Source organism: Neolamprologus brichardi, chromosome 3, assembly GCF_056152115.1.
Source record: "Neolamprologus brichardi isolate AB-2024 chromosome 3, ASM5615211v1, whole genome shotgun sequence".
Lineage (NCBI taxonomy): Eukaryota > Metazoa > Chordata > Actinopteri > Cichliformes > Cichlidae > Neolamprologus > Neolamprologus brichardi.
The window spans coordinates 46,565,459-46,581,551 of NC_142106.1; the positions used below are offsets into that span (position 1 = coordinate 46,565,459).

The window sequence follows — 16,093 nt, forward strand, 5'->3', positions numbered from 1 at the left end:
AAAACCTGCAGGACAGCAGCGCTTGAGGCCTGGAGTTGGATACCGCTGCTCTAGGGCATTGCCATTCTGGTGATCTGAAAATGTACACACTATGAGGAAAAAGGGTGGCTCTGACTCAGAAGACTGTCATTCCCACAATGAAGCACATCTTGCTATGTCTGCATACATGATAATGTTTATTTTGCACATTTAAAAAAATGAAGTGATATTTAATCATATGAGAAATTAGCAGCTGAAACCTTGAATTTTGTAACTAAAGTCACAAGCATGACTTCACTTTACAGTGCTTTGTGGAACCAGAACTGCCCCCTGCTGGCCAAGGGAAACAAAGCTTTAAGGGACTTCCACAGTGACCTACTTTTCAGATCTGGGAACCATATACATCAGGGATGTCGGACTCCAGGCCTCAAGGGCCGGTGTCCTGCAGGTTTTAGATCTCACCCTGGGTCAACACACCTGAATAAAATGATTAGCTCATTACCAGGCTTCTGCAGAACTTCAAGACATGTTGAGGAGGTCTTTTAGCCATTTAAATCAGCTGTGTTGGATCAAGGCCTCGAGGCCTGGAGTTTGACACGTGATATACATCTTTTAGTTACAGTTTATGGAACAAATAAAAGTACAGACAGCTTTACAAACTTACTCTGGTATTAAAGAAACCTAAGGTCAGTTCTGGAGTTATAAATGCATTAGATATTAGAATGGACACAACTGCTAATTATATCCTTGAGAGAAAAAATAATAATTAATTAATTAATTACAAATGTAAACTGATTAGGGACTCTGAACTGGTTGCATGAGCTACCTGCACCTTTCATTAAAATGCAGTCCATTAAAGATGTGTGTAAAAGCCAAACAGTACCACAATAAGGATTTCAAAATTGATCAGTTTATTTGGATGCAATGACAATTTGGACAAAAAGGTCCATATACAGAATTCTTCTACTTGACAGATAAAGCTCTCACATCACAGTCAACCACAACTCTGGGAGAGATGTTACACTGGCTGAAGTTGGCTTACCCCACCTGATCACATCCACAATACCAGGATTACTTTAACAGGGCTAATAGAAAGCCGCTATCAGCACAGAGCAAATGTCAACCTTCCTATCATTTCCTGTTGTGCTGTTCTTTCACTTTTTCACAGAATGAAATTAATTATTATTCTAATATATGGTTATTAATATGAACATTTTACAATGAAGTCTGGAATGATAACAACATTAACCACTTTGTGAACATATTTTATACCTCATCTCCGCCCAAAAAGTCTTGCAAGCAGGGGTTCACGATCTCACTTCATACTTTTCTTATTATTTATAGTTCTGAGAACTATGTAAATGAATACCTGTCCTTGTTTCCTTGATCAAAAGACAAAGATCACAACTTGCATGTCTAATGAAGAAAAAAAAAAAAATCCTGTGCGATACATGGTGTATCTGTTAAAAACTGTTGGACACTGTCCAGATACAAAGTTCAGCTGGGCTGCCCTTCTCTTTGAGGCACCTTAGGAAGGGGATGTGTGGACAGACGTGAGAAGATGATGGTAGGGTGCCTTGAGCAGTCTGCTGAGCCTGAGGTCAACCAACAGTCAGGAAAGAAATACTAATCCCGCTCTGTTACAGACTTACAGTGTCAGTTCTAGAGAGCTTTGGCTACACCCACCAAAGCTGGTCTGAGGGTACGACCATGAAGCTTGTAGCCCACTTTGGTTACTACGGCAACAGTGCCAGGCTCTTTACCCTCGACAGGGGCGTGGAAGAGGGCCTCATGCTCATAGGGGTCAAATTTCTGGCCATCTGGGTTGAGCTTGATGAGGCCGTGCTTGGTGAACACCTTCTGGATCTGGACCTCGGTCATCACCAGGCCGTCGTACAGGTTCTTCAGGTGAGGGTTCTGGCTTGTCACCTCCTCCTTGGGCACGCTCTCTGTGGCCTTCTCTAAAATGTCTGCAACTTCCAGCAGGTCCTTGCAGAAGCTCTGGATCCCTAGTGAGGGCAAGATGTTGGATAATTATTCCAGTTACACCTTCACTTATATTGCATTTTTCTATCAACAATCAACTCTAACCTTGTATCATTTTTAAACTACTCAGCATTTTCTTGAGTCATTTTAACTATAACCTAGCAACAAATACCAAAGTCTAAAAGATATGATGTCACTATACAAAAACAACTGAATTAAATCACATAAGAAAATCATTTTTCTAACAAGGCTAAAGTTGACCTCTTCTGACATCTAGTGGTAGGAACGTGCAACAGCAGATTGTTAGGTGGTAAGGCTAAAACAAACATTGCATCACTCGTGGCACCTGTTTACTCACCGCATTGCACATTGATGGTTTATACTAGTGATAAGGGTGTAAATAGGTGCTGCAGTGATGACTGATAAGTATCTCCATTTAGACAAAACCTCCACATCAGCATTGGTGAAGGAGGAGAAGTTGTCAAAACCAGAAGCAGAGAAATCCTTTTTTTCGCTCATAGAAAGTCTCAGTCTTTAAAGTGTTGCCAAATTTCCCTTTGTATAACCTGTGAATCTCTGAGCTTCTGTAATACTTCTCTGATATATCATTAAACTATTGCTATGTTCATGCGCTCATGTCTTCAACCTGGCTGCAACAGCAGCAACAAAGTGTGTGAGGTTACAAAAACAAAAAACAAAGGGTATAGAACCAGCTGAAACGACAGCGCTTACCATATAATTTAGCGTCCTCTATCATCTTCTGAGTTCTCGTCCTGAGGTTCTCTGTATCTGCCAAAGCCCTCTTGTACTTTTCCTGGAAACAAACTGCTGATTAAAAACTGCACTTACATTTGTTAAGCCCCTTTATAAAAGCTATAGTGTTCTATCACTAAGACTAAAACTCATTTGAGCTCAAAAAGGGCCAAATACTTTAATCACATGCCCACTGGAGAATCCAAGCCTTTTATTTTGAGTGATAGGTTATAAATGTATGTGCTGCTCTGTGAAGAACACTAACTTCACAAAGAACAGCTAACTTGACAAAAGCTGAAGTACAGAAAAAGGTATTGACGTGGTAATGTTTATACCAGGTCAGTGTAACTTTGGTAACCACTGAACTGGAGGCTGATCTGCAGCCCACACTGACTTACTGTCATGTCCTTGAGCTGATCCTCCAGCTGGGTTTTCTCCTCCATTAGGGATTTCTCCGTTGGGCTTGGTTCTGGCTTCTCAGCCTCCTCCTCTGACCTGTGGCCATTCTTCTGCTGGGTGGCCATGCACAACAATCGTGGAGACCCCCTGGGTGGCAAGGACACTTTTAAATTTTAGCAAATTTTACCATATATGCACCACACAGAGAGCATGATCTGATTAGTCGACTAATCGCAAAAATAATCGGTGACTAGTTGACTATCTGTGGCAGCCCTAATGTACAGTGCTAAAATATTTCTTAGTCCATAACTTGTGTTACTCTAAGCACTTTGATAACAGAAACCTGAAAAAGAGCTAATACAAATGTTTCCTCATAGCAAACAAGGGTATGAAAATGACACATTCAGTGTCCCCATATGAACACAATTTTAATATTCCTCAGCAAGGCGTTTAAAGTCATTGTATATGTACTAAATACATAAGACACATCAAATATCAATTCAACTGGTAGAGGATCAACTTAGAATTTCTGCCACTGAATGATAAATGCTGTATATCATATATGTCAGCCTTATTTTGTTAAACTCATTGTAACAGCCCATTTCGCGGAATATGTGCATCTTTCTCTAGCCATGAGGAAAGTTTGGAGACCTGACGCTAATTTTGATATTACATTATTTAATGTAACACGAAGGTGTAGTTAAACAAGAGGGGCTTGTGTAAGGAAGGTATCTACATATATGAAATTAGTTTGGTCCATACGCATTGCGTCAAGTCCCACATAGAAACACAGAAGACGGTTTAGTACATTAAAGAGATCAAATAAATACAATTTTTAAAATCCCACGTCCACAACAGCGTGTGTAACAGACCCCTGGATATTTACTGTAGCATGGACTACTTTCAGGATACGTCAGGTTATGTCATCATCCTCCAGTTTCTAGGTGTTTCACGCCTATACGGTGATTAGGCTTCAGTTTGACCCACTATATTATCAAACATACGTATTTAAGCGTTTCTTTGATCTGGATTTTCACGTTAATGGTAACTGTAGGGACTATTTAACCCTAAAAAAGCTAACTCTGCTAGCCACCACCTGACCAATGAAAGCCTGTCGTTACTGTAAAAACGCCCATGTTAGGGGACGTAACTCACCAATAAATACTCCTTACCTTATTAGCGCAGGCGAAGCTACAAAAGAGTAGCTCTGTCTAACTGCTCGTACACACCAGCTCGCCATTTTCAGAATAATTAGCTGTGCAGTTCAAACCTCCTTGTAAAACACGCTGACGGGACGTACAACCCTGCTGTCAGCAGCGTGGGATTCGCACCAATCACTGACAAGTAAAAAGACCCACTCTCGCAGAGGGCCAATCGTGTTTATTAAAGCGTTTGACGACATAATATAGTTCGGTTGAGTTAAAGTTAAAGGTGAAAACTGCACAGGAGAGCAAGGACAGTTTTTTAAAACCCTTATCAAACAGAAGGTTACTCATCGCTTGGTTATTCAACCGTAACCGTTTAAGTAGCAAACACTTAGTCGTATATTTTATTTATTTTGTAGTGTATAAAACGCGATTGAATTAGTAGTTCTTTGGTATTAGAGTCTCATTCAGGTCTGTCAGTAACTCTTTAGAAGGATCAGGCTTTCTAGCTGCCTTTCCTCACCAACATGCTCTGCCGTGTTGCACTATTTGATTCTGATACTACTACTACTACTACTAATAATAATAATAATAATAATGATAAAAAAATGTCTTGGATAGTTTATACAGTAAAAATTCTGGGTTTTTCAACAAAAAGAACAGCATTAGCAGAATAATAAGAGCAATTTTTAAATGGTTAATTTAAAGTTCTTGTGGAGGTCTAAGAGCAAAGTATTACAATGATCAAGCCAGCCTGATAAAAAAAAAAAAAAAAAAGAAAAACAAGAAAGGATGTATATGGGAGACCTAAGATTGTAAAATGTACTTCAGATTTTGTTCTTAATTTGAAAATCAAAAGACAGATTATGGTCATTGATCACCGAGGTTCTGTTTTTTTGTCTCAACAGTGCATGCAGCTCAGTAAATTAACCAGAACCATCAAAACAGATTTAGAGCTTAGAGTCCTTTATATGTAAATCCTATATAGTAGTGATGTGTCGGTTGTGAACGAAATGGCTCTTAGCCAGCCAGTTTTTTTTTTCTCTCACCCTCTCTTGCACTTTGCGCTGGGAGGAGGGGGGAGGGGCGGTAGTTACACGCAGTAGCACAGGAACAGAGCGGGAGGGAGAGACAGAGAAAGAGAGCCAGGGACAGTATAGTAATCATCCACAACTATTTTCAGTTGCGGATGATAAAGGATTCAGAAAGTTTATTCATGCAGGCCCATATGACAGAGAATATGCATGTTCCTTTTGTTTTCATATTTTAATTTATATTTAATTGTGTTGTGGTTTGCAGTGTTTTGTGTTGTTTCACTTTAAACTTGTTTAAGAGGAAAAAGCTGAAAATTTAAATAGTTAAAAGCTGAACTGTGAATAGTTGGTTTTTGTAATATATGATTTATTTATTACATTTTATGTGGAGTGAATAAATAAAAGTATATTTACGATGGCCACTAGAGACAAAGCACATACAAACTCCAAAACACGTAAAAACTCCAAAACACATACAAAACACAACAGAAGTGCTCCAGGATGCTAGGGGCAGTGTTGAGCTTTTGTTACCTAGTGGCTACACCAGCCAGCAAGTACCAACGACCGGATTTGGTGTGTGGTAGTAACAGGTAAATGAACATTTTTTTAAATTATTTGAATATATATGAGTGTTTGTGTAAATACACAAACAATACACATTTGCTTTCAATTGTGTAAATTAAGTGATCGAGGTAGTTCTGTTTTGGAAGTTCAGTTCATGCTAGAAATGTGTTTTGGAGTTGTTAATAATAAATTAAAGCAACAAAACAACCTGAAGAGTCGGTTCGGAGCCGAAAGAGCCAGTTCTCTAAAGAGAGAAATCCCATCACTACTATATAGGATGGCGGTTTGGAGGGCTGAAAGTCCTTATTTAGGTTGAACCAAGTTTTAATGCTGGATTATGTTTCAACAATTCAACAAATATAAAACTGTGATTGTGAGCTGTTTAAAGTCAGTGCGAAGAGTGTTATTTCTGAACTGAATAAAGTATTGTAGTGTAGAAACTTTACCAAACATAACAAAAAAAGTGGCCCCATAAGCCAGACATAAACCAGACATAAACCAGACATAAACCTCTTATGTAAGGAAATCAGTGGGCTTATTACTAAGTCAGGTAATCCAAATCAATTTTATTTATAAAGCACTTTTTTAAACCAAGTTTAGCAAAGTGCTGTACAAGGCACCAAAACATCATACAATAACAACAATAATGATGATAATAATTAGACGGTAAAAACAAACCACTTACATTTGAGTTAAAAGCTCTGGAATAAAAATTCTTTTTATGCCGCACTTTAAAAACTAACAATGATGGGGCCCTCTAACATGGGCAAAGCTATCATTCGTAGCTCAGATATGTATGGTGGTGCTGATCCATTGAAGGTTTTAAAACCAAATTATTAATCCTAAAAACAAACAGGGAGCCAGCAGAGGGAGGCAAGGGCAGAGGAAACGTGCTCCTGTTTCCAAATAAAAGAATGAGCCGGAGCATTTTAGACTAACTGTAGGCAAGCAAGGCAGGCTTTGCTAAGGCCAACACAGAATGTGTTACATTACATTAGCCTGTGTTGTGATAAAAGCATGAATGAGACGTTCAGAAATTTGAAAAGATGAGGTGGATTTGATCTTGGATAAAAGCCTCAAGTAACTAGCTTTAATAGCATAATTTTTGTTAATCTAGTATATATAAAAACCATTCAGTTTTACACCAAGTTTAGTCACTGTTGGTTTAACATAACAGAGGGCCCAGGTCCAAGAGAGATGCAGCATACACACTTTGATATCATTCAGACTCTCCAGTAGTGCTTTAGAGGAGACGGCATATAAATTTGGGGTCATTCGTAAAATCCATAAAAATGGTTGGCAATGCAATTTGTTTTTTTGAAAAAGGCCATAAAGTCAAGCTTAAGTTGCTTTAGCTAGCCACCAGGTCTTCTAGCTTTGCTAATTTATGTGATATTTTTTCTTGTGCGCTTGCTCTGCTGTTGCTCTGTTCTCCTGTTTCCAGCAGGCAGGAAGGTCCCACGTCAAACTATATACTGCCAAATATAAATTTCTGCAAAAATAAATGTTTTTTGAGTAAAGTGGTCCAGCCTGACATGTGGTTTATGGTTCATTTTTATACTTCCTCATATAAACATATGCTGCCCTGCAAGCTCAAAACTGCCACTGAAGAGACAAGGACTCCTGACAAACCATCCAACTGTGATAAGCTGGGAGGGAGAAGAATGATCATCACCATAAGATCCCGGAGGTTTAAGGTGATCAAAGGCTTCCAGCTCTTTCCAAGGAATCTTGAGACCGTACTGGGAGATGCAAACCTTCTGGCAATGATACATGTGTCATTCCAGAGGAGTTGGACTACCCGTTCAACCTCGTAGGGGCCAGGTATTGCATCATGCTACCAGTAGTAACACTGACCTAAGCCAAATGCAAAACTAGTAAAAAGGGAGCCATGAAGGAAGGAGGGAAAACGTCAGCAGCATCCACCTCTAAGCTATTCCTGTTTTGCAGGGATGTCTCATTGTTGCACCCTTACTGCACCTGCTGATTTCTTTAACAGCAAAGCAGCTGAAAGTGACTGACCGGATCTCAGAAGTTTAATCGACCTGATGCTATAAAAATGTTCCTTTTTAATTTATTTGAGCAGACAAACACATGGACACACAAACTTGTGAGCAGTTATAGGTGAAATGTGGCTCCATTATGAGAGTTGTGACAGTCAAATTGCCTATATCTTCCACCGTGCTCCTGTGAATGACATTTCCACTTACAGCCTGGTATTTGAAGATGTGTTGTCACTCTGTCTGCTTCCCATCAGCGAATCAGCTTCATTCTACATGAAATTAAACCTTGCATCATTTTTCTGTCTCTTTATGTCACACACACAGTTCAAGCTCCTTTTCATTTCCTCTCTCCTCCTCCTCTTTTTTCAGTGCACATCTGACAAGGTGGAGCTAACTGATCAGCCTGCCATTTTCTCTGCCCCCCCAGCCCTGTGACTCCACCTGTTCACATTTCTCTGTCACTGCCTTAAAGGGCTGGAAAAGTGAGGATGGAAATGACTCCGTTTTGCAGTAAGCGTAGCAGACATGTTGGCTCTTCCTCATTAGGAGGGGGTTTGTTTCATGAGGTGGAGCACAGATCCTTCTTGTTTCTGCTTTGATGAGGCTGCTCACTGTCAGACTTTGATGTCTGTCATTAATGAACCTCTTTAAACATTTTTGACTCAGGCAGCTCGGTGCTGCTGAAAGCTTAGCAGCAGCTACTCTCACTGACTAAAACCATCAGACAGAAGCTTTAACCCAGTTTCTTTTTTCATGTGTAAAAGCATGTTCAAGGCTTTTCACCAAAACGTTCTCGCATTCTAGCAGCTTTTGTTGAGACATCTGAATTTAAGCTGAGTTAAGTTTAGCACTTGGTGCAGAGTACAGTCAGCCAGAGAGGGCTGCTTCTCCTCAAGCTATTGAGATGTTATCCGAGGCACAATCTCAGTAATCTGAAGTTTACAACAGGGAGTTATTACACACTGAGGCTGTTAAGCATTGTTGGAAAAACCAAAGCATACTTTTATTTACATTTCAGAAGGAAAACATTTCTTTTTGACAGTTATATCTATTAAAAAATACATTATTATTAAGTGAGCTCTTTTTTCATAATGAACAACTTTCGATTTGGTGCAACTAACTACAACTTGAAGCTGGCTTACAAACTTAAGTGCATTAAAAAGCACTCTAAACACCCCGTAAAACAGGGGTGTTGAACTCCAGGCCTCGAGGGCCGGTGTCCTGTAGGTTTTAGATGTGTCCTTGATCCAACAGAGCTGATTTAAATGGCTAAATTACCTCCTCAAGTTGTTTTTTTAAGTTCTCCAGAGTCCTGGTAATGAACCAATCATTTGATCCAGGTGTGTTGTACCAGGGTGAGATCTAAAACCTGCAGGACACCAGCCCTCGAGGCCTGGAGTTCGACACCCCTGCCATAAAAGGAAACTCGAGGTGAGCATGAACGCACTGTTAAGCACATATGCATGCCGTTTGAACTTTGGTGGACATACTACTACATTTTATTTCGCTACAAAGTCACTAACCCATTTAAAGCACTTTCAAATTTGACAGGTGAGTCTATGCATGGAGTTTTATGTCCCAGTCTCCATTCACATAGAGAATTATAACTTTATAAAGCAACACAATGGTGACGTTTCCAGGGTGTACCCCACCTTTTCGCTCAGTCACAGCTGGGATAGGGTCCAGCACAGCCACGCCTCTGAGATGGACAAGCAGAAGAGATTCAGTTCACAACAACAATTGCCTCAGGGGACTTTATATTGTAAGGTTAATTTTTCATGTATTCACATAGGCTCCTAACTGATTTTTTTGATAGGTCTCATCTATTTTGTTGACCCTCATTCTTGCCGCTCTTCCATCTTTCTTCCTTTCCAAAGTTTGATAGAGGCGACACGATGAGTGTGTTTGTCAGGCGCCTATTTGGGTTAAGGCTTTAGTCCTCATGAATAATCATGATGAGCCCCCAGCCTTGGGGATAGTGCAGCAGACAGACTGTTTGTTTACCAGTGATGTTGCAGCAACTCGCCTCTAAACCTAATGTGCCAAAATAGCAGAAAAAAGAATTGGAGGCGGCTGATGGTAGTCAGGCACAAATGAGGGGCTTAGGCACTGAAGGAGAGCATGAACACAAGGGCACAGAGGAAAATAAACCTCACTTCAAAGTTGCTCATACTGGAAGAAAGGTCGAGAGCCGGTGGGTGGATACAGATTGAAAGTTTGTTGTTTTTTTTTGTTTTTTGCGCAAACTGGAAGACAACATATTCAAGGTTGTTCAATTATTCATGTGTGGGGATTCACTCCAAGCCCTTTTACTTCTCATCCAACAAGACTAACAAGACCTTCACAGTATTACCAAGGGGATGTTTGTTTACACAGATCAGATCGAGGGCAGGAAAATAGTTCGCTTGGGTCAGATGATTGCCACAGTTTGATGGGGATAGTGTGTAGGCCACCAGCAGGGGGCATTCAAGTACATATTTTAATGAATGGCCTGGGAGCAGTTTCGCTGATATGAGAATCAGCGAGGAGAGTGCATGCTATGCACAACAAAGCCTGGAGGGACTCTTTCACAGTGTTAGTGACACTTGCAGGACAGCCGGGTTCCCGAAGGAGCACTTTCATTCTTTTTTTTGGTATTTCTCTGAGAGCAGCTCATACATTCATACAGTGAGCGCTGAACGCGCACAAAGAGGGAGAGGTACCCTGTCAACAGCACTATTTGTACAGCCCATCACTTTGTGTAATGGAGAGGGAGAGTGCTCTGCTGCTGCATAACTGCTAAATGCAAAACATCATTCAAATGAAAAGAATTTGTTCTCAGAAGATCCCAGGGTCTTTAAGCTTAGTAATGTACTAGCAGTGAATTGCATCACCCACTTAAATTCTCATAACTGCAAGTTTCAAACTAGGGATCTGCTGAATTAGGCAGTAATAAGAGATGTCTTAGTTTGTAAAGCCTTCAGTAATGTATAAATCAGTTACAAAGCAGAAAGCATTCAGTGATGTTTCAGTATAAGTTACATGTGGCAGGCGTGGTTTTCCGGTGCTGCTGCAGGTGCGATTGACCCACCTGAGCGGCATCTGCAATCACGCCTCGCCGGCTTAAAAGAGTTTTTGGCGAATGTTGTTGTTGTGGTTGTTATGTAGAGCTGGCAGCGGGAGAGCTGCAGCTCTGTGTGTATTGTGGACAGCAACCCTCAAAGTATTAATGAAAATGATCAAAATGCCACTGGGTCTGCCGTAGTCATTTACATTACATTGTAATGTTTAATTTCATGCTTTGGATAGCAGGCAAAAAATATTACTGCAAAGCTGATGCACCTTATTATACACTCAGCGTGTGTTTAGCCCTGTTTACTGGTCATAGTCTCTATGTTCCTCTTTTCTCTCCTGATCAACCACAATAGTCACGGTACATACTAGGCCCTCCCTGAGCCTGTTTCTACTTAAGGTCTTTTGCTTTTAGAAGGGAGTTCTTCCTCCCCACTGTTCTATTTACTCAGTTTTATTTATATTGTATCATTTTACAAGAGTTACCTCAAGGCATGGCTATGCAGTGATGTTTGAGGGGGCAGGTGCTCAAAGGTAAAAGGGGGACCAGGCTGAATAACAACAACCCACATTCATCAAGAATTCAATATGGAATCGCAGACATTGAAAAGTCCATAGGAGAGATGGTGGCTGATTAAAGAAGTGTTATGAGATAATAATAAAATGCAAAGAATGGTGACAATGCTTGGAACCATAAGGCAACCAATTAAAAAAAAAAACAACAGTGGGAAATAAAAGGGACAGATATTAGACCGAAACCCAGTGATTTATGATCCCCCAAAAATGATTTATGACCTAGGAAGTAATAAAACATAGGGTAGCCAGATATTAATAAACAATATAATATTAATATAATTATGACATTTAATAACTCTTTAATTTTCAATTTTTTCAAAGAATGATCATGCAAAAATATCAAATTTTTATCATCAAAAGCAATTTTCTCATTTCAAGCCATATATAAATAAAACCACTTTTTTTTTTACATTAGTAATTTGTGCATAATTTTATATTATTGTTAATAATAAATTAATTAACGCAACAAAACAACCTGAAGATCCGGTTCGGAGCCAAAAGAGCCGGGTTTTTTTAGTGAGGCGAGCCGAAAGAGCCGGTTCTCTAAAAAGATCCGGAAAAAAAACTTTTCCCCTGAGATCAACCCGCCTCCGAGACCACTCCTTTATTTTACCTTCAGCCGCTACCAATCACATATCACGGGTGCGGGCCGACACAGCCAATCGGCAACAGGTCCGATTTTACCATCTCGGACGGAGCTCCCACAAGACCCCTGTCTCCAACCAGATCAACAACTGGCGTCGCTTTCCCTCTGTGCATATCAATCGGTAAGTGTTAATCTTCCTGTCTAACTACATTTTTGCATTTTCCTTTTGACCATTCTGTCAAACAAAAATAGTTTTAAAACATGCAAACTAGTGAAATATCAAAGGAGCATAACATAACAATAACAAGATGATATGAGATACCTGATGAGGCCATGATAGGTGATGTAGACATGTAATGTATAAACTTTCACGGGAGTTAAACTAGAGTTTTTAGATATTTTTTTAAAAAGTGTATTGTACGTGTTACAAACCATTGTGATATTTTTTTTGAAATGAAAGGATTGACAGAATGGTCAAAAGGAAAATGCAAAAATGTAGTTAGACAGGAAGATTAACAATTATGTTCATTTAAATGTTACTACCACACACCAAATCAGGTCGTTGGTACTTGCTGGCTTGTGTAGCCACTAGGTAACAAAAGCTCAACACTGCGCCTAGCATCCTGGAGCACTGTTGTGTTTTGTACGTGCTTCTGAGTTCGTAAGTGTTTTGAAGCTTGTACCTTTGTCTCTAGGGGCCACCGTAAATATACTTTTATTTATTCACTCCACATCAAATGTAATAAATAAATCATATAATACAAAAACCAACTAGTCACAGTTCAACTTTTAACGATATAAATGTTCAGTTTTTTCTTTTAAACCGATTTAAAGTGAAACAACACAAAACACTGCAAACCACAACACAATTAAATACAAATTAAAATATGAAAACAAAAAGAAGATGCAAATCCTCTGGGTTAGGTGGGAGCCGCGGTGAGCTTATGCTTGGAGGTTGTTTGGGATTACGAGAGTTTGTGAATCAGACTCTGAATTTCCTAGTTCAATTTAAACAAATGCAAATAAAATGTAATAAACTGTTCCCTCGGGGCATGCAGCTTGTAACTGTTGCCATCCTCACTGTTACAAAAGCTCAAAAGTTCAAAAAAGCACTTTTACTATGGTTTAACACATTTTCACACACAGCATGGGTCGAACAGATGGCATTTTTTGGCCATAAAAAAAAAGTAAAAACTTATTTTTTGGCTTGAAATGAGAAAATTAAATTTTATATTTTTGCTTGATCATATTTTTTTTGAAAAAATTTAAAATCAAAGAGTTATGAAATATAATAATTATATTGATATTATATTGTTTATTAATATCATATTTTTATGGCTACCATATGTTTTATTACTTCCTTTATTACTTCCTAGGTCACAAATCATAAATCACTCGGTTTGACATAAGGGGTCTAATATCCGTCCTAATAAACTAGAACCAGAAGGGCAAAAGAAAGGTCTTGTCGTGGTACTGTAAGAATATAACAAAAAAAATCTATACACATAAAACACATGCACACACACGCACATACAGTGACACTTTATATCTTCTCCAGAATACTATATATATACTATGGCCACACGTTTGCATCATGGTGCTGATCCAGAATCCTAGGGAAGGGAAGGGACTGGTCATGTTTTTGAGGTCTGGCCTCTGGTTAATATTACTGATTATTGGTTTCAGTGTAGTTTTATTGTTGCTTTAATGTTTGGAGCTTCAATTTTTGTGTCTTAGCTTTAGGTTCCTGCCTTGGGTTTACTAATCTTGTGACACATCTCACTTCAGTGATATCTTGTTTTCCGTATTTAGTTTGTTGTCAGTATTGCCTCCTGAGTGTATTGTGTTTATCTTGAGTTTTCCTGTCTCTGTGTTTTGTTTGTGCCTTTTGGATTGTTTCTTGATTTAATCTGATAGTTTTTCAGGCATCTTGTTTTAGTTGTGACTTCCTGATTGTCTGGCTGTCTTCAGTGTTTTTTAACCTGCATCTCCTTCCCCTCCTGTGTCTCATCTTCAATCAGTTTCCTGTGTATAAATAGTCCTGTCACCTCTTTGTCACATTCGCTGTATTGTTCTGTGTATGCTGGGTTTCACTTACTCATTCAACAAAACACTGAATGGTAACATTAACCAAGTCTGCTCTAAGTGAAATAAGAGATTCCTCTTTCTGGAATCACTGAAAGAAATCCCCATCTGTTTTTATAATTTCTGGTGATTTACATCTGTTTTATTGTCTTTGCTGATCTTTTGTCTCAAATAAAACAATAAAAACGCAAATAAGGTAAAATTAGGTTAAAATGTACAGAAAACATCAGTTAAAGTAGAAATACTATGTTATTTAGTGCCTTCACCAATGAACCAAGATGCAAATTACATCCGTGTTTGTCTGGACTCATTAATATATCAGTTACATGGAGCTGCCTGAATGTCCAGTGTAGTTTGGTTTAGAAATTACCCCTTGACATTTATTTGGCTTAAACGCTTAAATTGAGTTATTATTGGTAGTAAATGTGATATATCACATTTAAAATATTGACTACCTTAAAATAATTTCTCACCTGTGGAATATTAGTCTGCTAAGTTGTGTCTGTTCAACTTCTTGCTCTGTTCTTGAGGCAGTGAACAGTTGAAGTGTTGGCTTCATTTTTCATGTGTGAAGAGGATGAACACAGCAGTGGAGGGTGGACACTTTCCAAATCGAAGCTATGTGACCATCAGACAAGCACTTAAGTGTCACAACAGCAACATAACTACTGCAGCAGAAAACTGTAGCACTGAAGCACAAACATTTCAGCGTTTGTCCCTCTTGAGGCATTAATTTGAAAACACCTATTAGCCACTTGAACTTTCAAAATGACCCCAATTTTCCAAGATTCCAGTCCAGCCAAGAAAACAACTGTTTCATCACAGAATTTCATGTTTGGCTCTTGATTTTGACAAACAGCAAGCCAAACATATTAAGCTAACATTTTATTTTTGATATTATTCTGATTAGTATACTTGAATAAGTATATATCATAGACTGGTCATGAAATATTTATACTGTAACAAAAACTAGCCTCGGTGTTCTTTCAGCCTGCTAGCTTCGCTAACAAATTGATTGTTGGTGTTCCAGCTCTGACTTACAGCCTTTAACACTTGACTCAGTCATGTCATGGCTGCAGAGCTGCGACACAGTAAGCTGCTCTGCTAGCTACCTTGTTGAAATGTTGAAAGTCAAATTAAACAAAAGAAACGATTGTTAGTGGAAGTTACATTATCCATTAGCCTCTTCCCACAGTTAAGCCTAGAATAGTGGCAGTTATGTGGCTTTATATTTAATAGTTATTATCTGCTCCACTCACTACACTCTTGTGTCTTTTCTCCTCTGTCAACTTTCACAAACATAACTCCTCTTCACTTTCACCTGAACGACTTTGTTGTTCTCATTAGGTTTGCTTAAAGAGAATCATACGTACCACTTGTAATAGGAGTGAGAGTCGTAAGATCTAACATACGGTGGAATTTTTAATGCACTTTTCTACCTTTACTTAGGGCAATTTTTAGGCTACCAAATTCATCATGATTTGAAACTAAATTTGATATTATTTTTGTCTTACTTTTGTATGATTAATTAGGAGGAGGCTTCAAGATAAGTTCACTTTGCCTCCTACTGTACTGTGTTATTTATTATCTTTGACGTTTTTATTGTGTATTTTTACATTGTGCAAATTAATATGTTTAAAACTGAAGTTAAATGAGTTACACGATTGCAAACCTAATCTTTATCTCAGAAAATTATATCTTCTTGTGGGATCTTGAAAATAGTAGCCATCATCAATCTAATCTGTTTACAACTGTTTATAACTTGTATAGTTCATATTTCTGTATAGTTTTCATATTTATATCCTGTACATAGCTTGTACTCACTACAGCCTGTACATACTTATAATTATAGGATATTCATAACATACCTTCATACCGTGTACATTGTAACATACCCATAATAGACCCATATTTTGTACCCTCATACCTATA

At 38.7% G+C, this 16,093-nt stretch overlaps 1 protein-coding gene across 1 annotated transcript; it reads right to left on the reverse strand.

The window, feature by feature from the left end:
* Positions 1-874: 874 nt before the first annotated feature.
* grpel1 (GrpE-like 1, mitochondrial) lies at positions 875-4,441 on the reverse strand. Its single transcript, XM_006802575.2, has 4 exons — positions 4,290-4,441; positions 3,117-3,264; positions 2,698-2,779; positions 875-1,988 (listed from the first exon to the last, which is right to left on the reverse strand). The coding sequence occupies exons 1-4, from the start codon at positions 4,355-4,357 to the stop codon at positions 1,642-1,644; spliced, it is 645 nt and encodes a 214-aa protein (XP_006802638.1). The 5' UTR covers positions 4,358-4,441; the 3' UTR covers positions 875-1,641.
* Positions 4,442-16,093: the final 11,652 nt, after the last annotated feature.